Source organism: Protomyctophum bolini, assembly GCF_963924005.1.
Source record: "Protomyctophum bolini genome assembly, chromosome: 14".
NCBI lineage: Eukaryota > Metazoa > Chordata > Actinopteri > Myctophiformes > Myctophidae > Protomyctophum > Protomyctophum bolini.
The window spans coordinates 22,983,939-22,997,218 of NC_137875.1; the positions used below are offsets into that span (position 1 = coordinate 22,983,939).

General features: G+C 46.2%; 1 protein-coding gene across 12 annotated transcripts in view; it reads right to left on the minus strand.

Moving 5' to 3' along the window:
- birc6 (baculoviral IAP repeat containing 6) overlaps positions 1–13,280 on the minus strand; it is a 137,201-nt gene that overhangs the window by 9,047 nt on the left and 114,874 nt on the right. For all 12 annotated transcript variants that reach the window (XM_080782490.1, XM_080782484.1, XM_080782489.1 and 9 more), the window contains 3 exons: positions 8,494–8,655; positions 7,502–7,579; positions 4,487–4,675 (listed from right to left, as the gene is read on the minus strand). In XM_080782490.1, the coding sequence (XP_080638616.1) occupies positions 4,487–4,675; positions 7,502–7,579; positions 8,494–8,655 (429 nt within the window). The remainder of the gene's footprint in view (positions 1–4,486; positions 4,676–7,501; positions 7,580–8,493; positions 8,656–13,280) is intronic.

Below are 13,280 nucleotides of genomic sequence, written 5' to 3' on the forward strand. Positions count from 1 at the left end.
TGCTCCTGTACAGTGTCTACAATACTGCTCCTGGTACAGCGTCTACAATACTGCTCCTGCGGCTCAGATTCTCCGGCTGATCTCCTGCTCCATCAAGCCCTCACTCGTGAACAAGACCCTGAGATAACTCCTTCACCTGGGGAAACGTCTCATTCCCTACTTGTGTTTCTAAAAATGTTAAAAGAATGTGTAATGTGTAAGTAAGACTGTAAGTACAGTAGTACACACGTGTGTGCATCTCTGTGCCTGGTTTAGTTAAAGCCATTAAACACGGTCTGTCCTGCTCCTCCCTCTCACATCCCAGCTGTCGGATGCCTTAACTGTGCTGGCTTGGTTATACATTATGCCTTAACATGTTTCTTACTGTCTCACACTCCCATTCAGACTGAAACACAAGGAGGAAAAATCTAACGTCTCGATGCATCGATGTTACACAATAAGTGCAGAGGCTGACCACTAGCGCTTTATGGATATTGTGTTTGTGTGCCATCACTTTATACAGCAATGACATTGGCCTTTTTGTTTTACATTTCAAAATGCTCTTTGCGGTGCCCGACTGCCCATGCCACTTTGCTCGACGAAGTGGTAAACTGTCATTGCGCCGCGCAAGCCATTGCACATAATGGGTTTTAAAGTGCAGCGGTGCCGTTGCCGCATTCAATGTGAAAGTCCCTTTGAGCATACAAGGGTGCCTCCCTGCTGTCATGCAGTCATTCTTTCAAGCTGTTGTGCTGGAAACTAAACTTTTTAAACGAGCTCATGTCACAACCAAGTGGAGATGACAGACATCGCCCTGCAGCAGGCCAATGATATGATCAGTTATTAATCTGTCAGTGTCACTTGCCGAAAATATACTAATCTACAAGCTCTGAATGTGTTGTGATGCAGGTGGTTTCAATAAAATACTGTAAGTATCTGACTGACTTTTGTACCACTGTCTTAAACAGAGCAGTTTGCTCATAACATTTTTGGATCAGGTCATTTTTGGTGACAGTATTTTGCAGTGAAAATCATCCTTCGGTGGGCGATCGGCCCACCCCTAGTGTACACATAATTTAAGTTGTTTGGGCATGTCTTTTGTTGCCAATGTACTCTCCTTAGCATATTAAATGCGCAGGAGCCTGGGGAACTGCCCATAGATCCGAAGTCCTGTTAGTCCGAACATGCATTAAGGTTGACGAACATGCACTGCTCCCGTGCTTGCGGTTATGTTTAGGTTAGGGTTAGAGATAGGGATATTAATTTCGGAACAATGACCCTTCTGACTAATGACACGGCACCGGAGCCTGCCGGTTAGATGAACAGAAATGGTCTGCGCTCACTTGTGACGATGAATCAAGCGCACCTCTCCACCCACCTGCCCGAGGCCATCGCAGGCCAGTGGAGGGATAGAGTTCAACGCCATCACTGTTGCGGAGCACATATTATCCATCACATACACACCTGTCACACCTCTAAATCAAACGGAGTGGCCGCTGGTGACAATATCAAAAGGTGGACTGAACCATTAGGACCTGCTGGAGATTATGTGGGGCTAGTTAAGGATATCACCTCATCGTGTGCTCTAATGGGCCCGTTTACGCTCCAGTGCAGCTGTGCATGTGGGGACATCCCCGTTCTCTCACACACACACACACACACACACACACACATATTCACACATGCAGGCTATACGCACACTAAAAATGGAAAAGGATCTATATTTCAGCAAGCGACCTGTTGTCACTAATTCCACCCGACAATCTCCGGCTGCATAATTCAAGTCTGTACTCTATTCCTTATCTTACACTTATAAATAGCACGTGCAAACTTTAGAGTCTTGCACACACCAAAAATATAATGTGGTCTTACGGTGGCAGACAACCCCCCCCCCCCCCCCCCCCCCCCCATCCAAGCTCATGCTCACGTGGGCAGAAACGCACAACGCTGAGCATGGTCGACACGCAGACAAGGAAACAATCTGTGTGTGTGTACATCTGAAAGTGCTGGGTAAGACAAGACTCTCCCCGAGCCTGTTAGCAGTACAAATAGCCCCTACTGTCCAATATCTTGACAGCAGAGACGGACAAATAATCTAACAGTGAAAATACTCAAGAATACAGAATTTGGGTCACTGATGGAATGAATGGCTGTGAATTCATAAGAGAGGACCATGCTAGCATGTTCTTGTCAATCTTTTTGTAAGATAATCCATTCCTCTGTGTGTGTGTGTGTCCGTCTACTTGCAGGTGCTGAAGGGGCAGCAGAGGGAAGAGCTTGTAGGAGTGTGTCACACAAGTTTAATTTAATTTCGGGGGTTGTGTGCGCAGCGCACGTGCACAAACAGAGGATTCCTCAAGCAGTATTCCTGCCACGTCCCCTTCCCCCCCCCACACCCCCCGGAACTCCTGCTCCAACAGCCCATTTCACGATTGGGTCCCATCTGACGTCACAGCTCATGTGGCGTGCCAGAGCCAGCTATACTCTGCCAAGACATCCCAGAAACTTCATCAATGATGCCTCTTCCGCCACTCAGTGTGGAATTATACCGAGGGCTCATGACGTGACTGGGTGTGCATGTGGCGTCGGTGTTCGTATGCCTGTGTGTGTCTCTCTCTCTCTCTGTTCGTATGCCTGTGTGTCTCTCTCTCTCTCTCTCTGTGTGTTCGTATGCCTGTGTCTCTCTCTCTCTCTCTCTCTCTCTCTCTGTGTGTTCGTATGCCTGTGTGTCTCTCTCTCTCTCTCTCTGTGTGTTCGTATGCCTGTGTGTCTCTCTCTCTCTCTCTCTCTCTCTCTCTCTCTCTCTCTCTCTGTGTGTTCGTATGCCTGTGTGTGTCTCTCTCTCTGTGTTCGTATGCCTGTGTGTCTCTCTCTCTCTCTGTGTGAGAGAGAGGACCTCAGACTAATAATAGACTCTAACTCTGAATAATGTACGTCCGTGTTAAATCACAAATTCATCCGACCCGGGACATTTTGTACACACACTGCTCCAACAGTCTGCAATGTACTGTATGCATTAATAAAATGTGACTCTTTCAACTGGGCGTCTGAAAAAAAAAGACACTTTGATGTGAATGAAGCTGTAGAACCAGGCCAGTATATTGTGTTTTATACACAGGTCCTCCAGGCCCGGGACCCCAGCTGGTACCCATAATTCAGTCCGGGGTTTCATTCGTTTGGAGACAAAATTGTGTACAAGAGGGGAAAAGAGACTGAACTATCTGCACCATTAAGTTTATTTGCACCCCCAACAGCACCCCTCATTTCTCCCAACCAACATAATCCACAAATACTTTGAACAACCTCTCTCTCTCATCGAGTATAATCATGCACGCCCACAAACGCACACACGCACTCACAAACCCCAGTTTTATATTCTGCTGGTATCAAGAGCTCCAAAGGCACACAATGAGAAGGGTAGGGAAAATAGGCAGGAGGGAAAATTGATTGCAAGATAATCACCCAAGGGAGACGTAAGTGTGTGTGTGTTGATGCGTGTACGCACAGCGCATCCAAGAGAGAATGTGGAAGAAAGTGAGAACAGTGTGTGCGACTGGCTGAAACAAAGAAAGAAAGATAGATAGCAGGGAAGAAGAGATGGACAGCCAGAGCCAGCAGAGACAAGAGGTGTCAGTACAAATTCTGTATATAAATATAGTATGCACCTGTGTGTGTGTGTGTGTGTGTGTGTGTGTGTATCCTGTCGGTAGCCAGAGTGACCAGCTACATGCAGGCTATGGATGGGGAGTCAAAGCTGAACTGGAGGAGGAGTTGTTCCTTCCCCCCACATATGCCCCGGGAGCCTGCCTGAAACCTAATAATATAGATTAACCTTTCCTTTTAGTATATCGTCTCTTTCTCTCTGTCTTCTATACCTCATCATAGTTACCCTGCAGTTCTGTTTCTTCCAATTAATTCCTCACCACGCCTGGCTCTTCCCTTTCTTTCCCCTCCCTCACCCTCTTCATCTCTCTCTCCATCATTCCGTCTCTTCCCTTTCTCAATGTACATCTCTGCAGACTACGCCCCCCCATCACCACCCACTCCTCTTCCTTCCCTCCCTCTCTCTCTCTCTCTCTCTCTATACATTTCTGGAGGCTGAGTGAGTAAGTTGACTGATCGCTATCCCTTGTGTGCTATCTGCGTCGCCATGGCCTGTGTCAAGGACGGGAGGAAATCAAAATATGGGGGTTGGGGGCCCTCCATCCACAAGATATCATGCACCTGAGAATTAATAAACAGGAAAATGTATTATCTGCCAGTGACCCCCTGGTACCATCCTCAGCGGGGCGCGGCAGGCTTTGTCGGCGAACGCATTGAGTCACGTGTTAGGGGGTGATTATTATTCTGTATCCGGAACAGAAGCGTCTGAGCATGCGGTATAAAGTTCGACAACATGAATGGAAGAGGCTCAGAAGCTATGATATCTAAGACATCGAGGCTTTAGTATGTTCACTATGTTGTAATGAAAGGGGGGAGGCTCAATGCGAATCAGGGTTCTGCTCACCTCTTTGAAGCATGGTGAGGGATTCCGCATCTGTTCCAGCATGGCCCACTTGACAGTGGCCTGCCGGATGTTGCCGTCGTACTCTCGGGAGCTCTGGGTGCCGCTGGGGGTGCCGCGCGAGCGCTCATAGCCCGGCTCGTTGAAATAGGGCTCAGCCACCAGGATCAGAGACTGCACGGACACCAGCACCTGGAGACAGACAAACGGGTTGGGGGGGGGGGGGGGGGGGAGGTCATTACTTGCGCAAGCAGAGCACGCGAGTAATAGTTTTCGTCCAGTGCTTTGATGCGTATGTCCGTCGTAGATGCGTATGTCCCGTGGCAGCGTATGACGTAATGATTACTTGTGCTTGATATGGCCGTGGTGTCAGATTACATGCATGTATACATAGTGGCATTACCTTTCATCCTCCCGACACTAAAACATATCATTACGTCACCATCGAAAACCAATTACACCCTGGCATTGGTACATATCTTCATCACGTCATATGCTGCTATGGTACATACGCATCAAAGGGGGCATACGCATCAAACGACCCAAGTAACCACAGTATACCGCTAATCAACTTACAAATTACATATACATACATAGAGGCATTTCCTTTAATCCACCAGACACTGAAACAAATCCTTATTACGTCACCATTGAGAACCAGCCTTACAATCGTTGCAGCCCCGAAAGTGAGGAGCGAGGGAGTAGGGGAAGAGAACAGTGGCGTTTGTGTGTGGTTGGGGGGTGGGGCAAAGCACTGCAAGGCATACAAAAATGAGCTTGGCAGTGCCGAGCACTTCAGGCAGCATCAGACAAAAGCTATAGGAATGTTCTGGCACAGTAAAAAATATCCTTCAATATATCTTTATTAACGGCCCAATTAATGCCTCAGACCGTCTCAAGGAGACCAGAGACTGGTCTCTCTGTCTCGGTCACTTCATCCACCACCACCCTGCCTCTGCATCCATCTACCATCACCACCCCCACCCTGCCTCTGCATCCATCTACCATCACCACCCCCACCCTGCCTCTGCATCTATCTACCATCACCACCCCCACCCTGCCTCTGCATCCATCTACCATCACCACCCCCACCCTGCCTCTGCATCCATCTACCATCACCACCCCCACCCTGCCTCTGCATCCATCTACCATCACCACCCCCACCCTGCCTCTGCATCCATCTACCATCACCACCCCCACCCTGCCTCTGCATCCATCTACCACCACCCACACCCTGCCTCTGCATCCATCTACCATCACCACCCCCACCCTGCCTCTGCATCCATCTACCATCACCACCCCCACCCTGCCTCTGCGTCCATCTACCATCACCACCCCCACCCTTGAAGACACTCAAGCAGTTTGACACCAATGACCTACAACTGTTGCAGCCCCCCTAAGCCCCCCTCAATGTGGGTTGCCAAATCTCACAGGCACAGCCAATATCCCCCTCTCTGACCCCCTTTCCACCGGTTAGTTCCCAATGGGAACCGGTTCAGTTCATTTTGGTTCTTAGTCCATGAGCCAGAGCTCACTAAACCTATATTCAATTGTTTATAGGATCAATACAAGTACATTAATACATGATAACCCTTCCACAGTAGTAGCTTTTTCATATTTTCGGTTATTTTGCACATTTTCCTCATTTGCATACTAGTATAGTATAGTAAAATGTGTAATACAATAAATCATTGTCTTCGTGTAAGTACTCAATTGGGGAAGTTTCATGGTGATAACAATCTAATACAGGTATGGTTTTGCCCACTCAATTCATTATTAACGTTCCAATTTTGGAGCCCTGGCTCATGGACTAAAAACCAAAAAGAACTGAACCGGTTTCCACCAGTGGAAACGGGGCCTCAGTGGATCGTGACTTAATTCAAATTCCGCCCCCGCTGCCTCTTTCTCTCCAATTGAACAGCCCCCCCCCCCCCCCCCCTCTTTCCATTATCGATCCAGCCGACACTAACTAGAATGATAATCAATGCAGACATCTCTATGAACTCCCCAGCCCTGCAAATGAGGGAATTATTTAAATGAAAATAAATAAAAAAGCGAAAAGAAAAAGCAGAGAGCCATTTCCAAGGGCTTTGGCTCACTTGGCGCCAGATCAATATACATGGAAAATGCCTGTTTGTGTCTGCAAAATGACAACACGTAAGATGGAGTGGAAGTGACTAAGAGCACGCTGTGCCAGTGGGTGGGGGAAGCTGTGTAGGTTGCACACAGGCTTTTTAAGCACATAGAATGAAGGATTTATTGTTTGCGAACAATCAGAAACACCAAGGGGTGGTTTTAAATATATCCGTTTGCATTAATGTCCTGTCAACCCTGAAACGAACACCTATGTGTGTGTGTTTTCTGAAAGCACATGCACATGCATCTCTGTGCTTAGCTGACCACATGCACAAATAAATGGGTAGAAGAGAGATCCCCCATTTCCTAGTGTCCCTTTCCTTGGGCAGGCCTCAGCTTGGGAGACTTACAGAGATTTATAGCATTATTAGCCTGATGGATGCAGCCCTCCGTGCATGCACCCCCACTCAACCTCCTCCCTGTCTGTCAGCAAGCCTCGGAGACACCTATCGCCAGCTCACACCTGTATTAGGGCTGATTTATGTGTAATTGCGTGCCGCTGTTGTACACCGAAAACGGCAGATCTACAAGCTGACAACACGTTGCAGTCGTCGTAACAGATAAGGAGTAAATGAGCAGCGCAGAGAAGAGACTCATCATGCTGCTAGTCTTACGCCGTGCCCCAATTGAAAACAATTCAAAACATATGCTGGCTGCGCTCAGAAAAAACAAACAAAAACAGCCTAAAAAACTAGGGTGCCCAGGATAGAGCCCTGAGGGACCATGGTCAACTTATTATATCAAGATGCATGTATACTGCCACCAAGCCACATTACTAGCTCAACTGCAACGACGATACTTCACGAGAACTGTCAAAACACTGAACCCATTAATAAAAGGGCCCTGAGCAACGCTGAGGACGTGTGCACTCCTTTTTCTCACCTGTAGAAAGCTCGAGGTCTGTGGGTTCCATTTCTCTTCTGGTCTCCCATGCCAAGTGTTGAGGATACTTAAACATACCTGGATGAGACAAAACAAACGTGAAAATGAAGCACGTAAACCAATGCACTTTACTTGTCAGAGGAGATTAAAACGTCAACGAAAAAGAAGGATGACCAGTGCCAGGTAAACATCCTCAGGCAAGACACCGCTCGCAATCCATCTAACCTTCCCTCCCTTTCCTCCGTCCGTCTGTCCAGCCATCCATCTACCCAACCTTTAGTCATGGGCCTAAAGACCGCAGGGTCTGGCCGCTGGCGGTGCCTTTGATAGGCCGAGCCTAGAGTAATTCTTATAGCAGCTGTCTGGGTCCATTATGAAAATAGATGTGGTCTGTCAGAGGCTGCTTAATGAGCAGCAGCAGATGTGACAGGCTCCAGCACCTTTACTGAAACTCACCAAAGGAAGATAGTCAGGGCCAGAGGGGAAGAGCTATACATACTAGAAAAACATGTCCTGGGATGAGCCTTGAAAGACGCCCACTCATGTCCAAGTGTCAAATCAGAACTTGAGCAGTCTGGATACGGTGCATGGGGTTTATTTTACACTTCAACGTGACAATCTGCCACGACTGAAAATATATATTTTTTTTCTGGAGTCTTGATCAAAGGTAGATTCTGGACAACCAATTATTTTCAGGCGGCTTTTTTAGCCTGCTTATCTCGCTATCATAGTAGTGGTTGGAATTAAACAACATGCGGTTTCAATCACTCTCCAGTCTCCAGGTGTTGCCAATCCACCAAAACGAATTCCATTTGTGTGAAATCATGTGTCGCATGATGGTCTTAATGCCGTTTCATAGTAAGTTAAACTGAATATTTAGTTTTTCTTGGCATGACTGGCATCAGTGAACAGATAATTGGCCTTTACAAAGCCACACTGGTAAATCCTACACTTAACGTAACAAAAGACAAGATCCAACCGTTTGTACTAACTTTGCCATCATTGTAGAGGTTAGGGTTGAAGCGCACACTGTGCCCCCCTGTGGTCTCCAGGTTGACCAGTGGAGGGGAGTTGGGATAATCCTGGGGGAAGTACACGTCAAACTCGAAGCAGCCATTGGCGTAGGGAGTGTCAGCCGGGCCTGTGATGAGAACCTACCAACACAAACAAGTGAGAGAGGTGGGGGTTTATTAATCACTCACTCTGAAGGTTTAATTGAACAAGGGGTGGGGTTGCTGATAATGGTAAATCTGGGAAGAGAAAAGGGGGTGAACAACAAAACATTTATAGAGAGCCAGTGACAACACCTTTTAGCGGTTTACTACAGCCACAACAATGTAATTAACTATCAAGGTAAAGAATGAAATTAGTAGTGAACAAGAGACTGTTTTTTTTTTAAATCTTTACCCTTGTGGTTTTTGTCACGGAAACCCAATTAATTTCTTCACTAAATGAGATTAGCTCATTAATCAAAGAAACAATGGCCCGAAAAACTAAACAAACATTACATGTAATGAAAAGGGCACACATCTCTAAAACAGTACTTACTGTATGTCTATGCAGCTGGGGAGAACAGGAAACTAGGTTTAATGGCCCCATTTCAAGCACTTCACCCCTCTACTGGCTTTATTTACATGATTTTACTTTTCTTTCATTCAAATTTATGCACCACAATTTATTGTCTGACTTTCATGCTCTTGTTTCCAGGCTTAATAGGGTAATTATTGTATAAATTATACGGCTTGAAAATGTATTTTGTGTTGTGAATAGGCTTTAAATCATCTGAAATGGATATAGTCACCCTGGAACTCCAACCATGAACCATGAATATAATTTGATAGTCGCTTTTTAAAATAACTCACTATTTTAATTTGGGTTTATTTACACCATCTATCTCAGTGGCTACTGTTGGATCAATTGACATGGTCATTGAAACGGTGTCCATTTTTCTCTGACGTCATACTGGGGCAGTGGCGTTAAAGTGTGCAGTACGTGTGAACATGATCAATGCAGGGGGAAATGCTTTACATCACGAGGATTGTGGAAAAACCCAATTCCCCAACACTCCTGTTCAGTCACTTATTATGTGCAGATGAGAGAATAAGAGGGAATGAGAATGAGAGGGTATAGCCAGTCACAGGTATTCAGGCTCAAAGGCGGTGTGTACTACTGGGGAGGGGGGCTGTGATTTTTTTTATGTTCGCGCGCGCACACGCACACACGCACACACACACACACACACACACACACACACACACACACACACACACACACACACACACACACACACACACACACACACAGTATAAAGGGAGAAAGTCTGGCATTCTTGCATCAACAAACAAGGTGTCTTAAGATGTGAATGAAATGTTAAGGCTAGCTCCTAAAAGCGGTTGCTCCCGGTTGGGATAGGAGAGGCTGCTGCCAGGTTGAATGCACCGAGCCAAGCTGAACGGAGAGAGAAAGAGAGCTAAAGAGGCAGGCGGAAGAGAGAGAGAAAGATAAAGAGGCAGGCTGGAGAGAGAAAGAGAGCTAAAGAGGCAGGAAGGAGAGAAAGAAAGCTGAAGAGGCAGGCTGAAGTGAGAAAGAAAGCTAAACAGGCGGGAATAAATGCTCTTAGAGCGGAGCAATTTAGCTGAATAAATAAGATAAATAACAGCCACCAGAATCTTTTTATGAGGCGCAAGAGATAAATGTAGTGGTGAGTACAGGACACATCCTAGGGGTATGTATGGAAGCATGTGTTGCTGGCCATGCCTGCATGCATCTCTCAGAGAGAAAACAATTGCCCTGACCCATGTCTAAACCGGCACGTCGAGCGTGAGCAGCATTGTCTGCATATAATGCGGAGACAACCCAGCAACTATACTCACAAGATTGCTTTAGGGCGCCCAGTGTCGCTCATGCATTAAGTCTATTTTGACGTGAACATCCAGACACAACACTCTAGTGCACTTTCCCATGAAGTGGAGTAAATGTGTAGTAGATGCTCTTCGAAGATGGGATGGAATTACAATTACACCACCGAGAAGGCTGGATGAACATACGTAGTGCAATTTGACAGGACGACGGGAGTGATCCACAGGAGCACTTTAGACTGAGACAGAAATGACCCTTAACAGTTCATGAGATGTCCACTTCCTCCAGTGAAGACAGTGGTCTTCTCTGAACTGCAACGCTTGTTGTGTATGACCATGTGTTCTTTCATAGAAACAGGCCGAAAAAGATGAGGATTTTGACATTTAACGAAGGAGACTGTGCCATTCATCAAATCACAGGGTGAGGGCCATTTATTAAATGTCACTGGGGGAATGAGTAAGGCCTGTCAAAGACAAGCATTTGGGAATGCATGGCGGAATGCCAAATCGTTCTTCGGTGCAAACACCACATGCTAAAACAAAGTATGCAGAGCCTATGTAACAATGCAAACTTTCATAGAGCTACAGTATACAGACCAATCATTTTGATACAAACACTGAGACTGTGCACACAGGTTGTGTTCCAACTAGAGTTGTCCCGATCACGTTTTTTTGCTCCCGATCCGATCCCGATCATTTGAGTTTGAGTATCTGCCGATCCCGATATTTCCCGATCCGATCACTTTTTTTGCTCCCGATACAATTCCGATCATTTCCGATAATTCTTCCCAATCAGATACATTTTGGCAATGCAGTAAGAAAAAAAAGGGACTAAAACGGTTCCGAACTGCCGCCCCGTGTCCGAAACGGTTGAGAAATGACAGAGTTACTGTGTGCCGGTCCCTCTACTGTACCCTCTACTGTACTGGCACACACGAAATCATCATATACAGTTAATATGGGCATGTGTTTGTGTGTGTGTTAGGTTGCACACAGGTGGTGAAAAACAACCATGCTGTTTTCATGCTCATACCCAGCCAGCCAGGCAGGCACCCACACACATAAGTCCAAGGGACTGGCTTGCACCACTCAAAAAGTTTATTTATAGCATTATCTTTTATTCTATTTTTAGCATATATTATTTTATTAGACATTTCTGCCTTTTCATTATTTAAAGGGGGAAAAAAAACCTTATATTGCTATTTTAATGTGCCTCATCATTATGTTCAAGGGAAAAATAATGCACCTATGCGCTCACACGTGGTGCAGAGTCGCAGCACATGCAGGGAGGAGAGGAGAGCTCCCTGGGGATAGGAGGGATTCCGTGTCGCACAGAAACATTTACAAAAGTTTACAATAAAGATCTCTGCATGAGATATTATGCTTATATTATTAGAAGAAGGGTTTCTATCTACAGTCATGGATTGGACATAGAGTATTTTGTTGGGACTTTTCAGACGGAATATTCTTCTCCTGCTCCGGGTGGACAGAGCAACAACAACGAGTTGTTTTTGCTCTCTCTCTCCCTTTTTAGCACTCAAACAGCGAGTGCAGATGCAGAAGCAGATCTGAACAAGACGGTGCTTAGAAGCCTGTTGATTCGAGGTTACTCCGCTGTGTGTGTCTCTGTGTATGACGATCAATAATTATTCCACCGAGTGGTCTTTGCGAGGGCTGGAATCTCCTCATCATCTTTCTCTCTCTCTCTCTCTCTGTGGTTCCTTCTTTTTAAAAGTCGCTTTAAGCGTCGGTTGTTTCAGTGCAGCCGCTGCCGCTTGTTGTCGTTAGCTTTCTGCTATTAGCCTACTAGCCACGCAAGTTACACGAACGTCGCCATTCGTCGCCCAATAGCAAATCTACAAGATCACAGCGCGTTGCGAAAGCAACTCTTTGTGAGCTTGCAGATCTGCTGTTTAGGGCCAACGTCACTGTCGTGCAACAAGTTTTCCTAGGAGCAGCAGCAAGAGGCTGTTTCGACTCAGAGGAGGATGTTTTGTTGTTATTATGAACCAATCTGTATTAAAAAACAAAACAAAAGACTCGGGAGGATGACTTTAAGACTTATAGATGGTCACGTTTCTTCTGTAACGTTAAATACAATTATGAAATGATTTAATAAAAAATATATATATATTTTTTTCCCGATCCCGATCTTTTGAAAATGACGTGATCGGGCCTGATCGATCGGGAGGCCGATCGATCGGTGCATCCCTAGTTCCAACCCATTAATTTTCTAAAGATTCTACCTTTATTGATAGATACAAGTGAAGAATGACAGGAAAGAGTGAGAGAGATGGAGAGAGACATGCATCAAAGGTCGTCATGAACGGGACTCGAACACGCAACGCACTGTGAGGCCAGATCCTATATGTGGCATGTGCCTGGACCACTAGGCCAGCGGTCTAGTGGCCCCCAACCCAGTAATTTTGAGGAGCGCACGTTTTGATTCACTCAAGCAGTCTGGGCGCGCCACAGGCTCATGAGGCGCGCCCGAGTTAGCCACTGACTAGGTTAAGTGCCTGCGTGAGCCAATGGCCTCGCACATCAATGAGTGCTCCCTCTGTGCATCTACTGTATGTCAATTACAGTGGTTGGGGGTGGGAGACAACTGGTTTAGGAATTACTTGCACACAAATTAAACCAAAGGAGTGTATATTTAAAGGAAGAGAGGGAACACTACACGTACTAAGCCTTCTTTTTCCGCACTGGTTTGATGCAACCTGCCTGCATAACGTCAATGTGAAGTAGTGCGCCTGTATATACGGTAGTTATCTGGGAAGATGCTCTTTATACTGCCCTATAGTATAGGGCAATATAATAGGACCTAATTCACTACACCCGGTAACTGCCACAGCACAACAAAACCTAGCTGAATGTTACTATGTATGTATTGGATTAGCGATAGCCCCTCCTACGTCCAG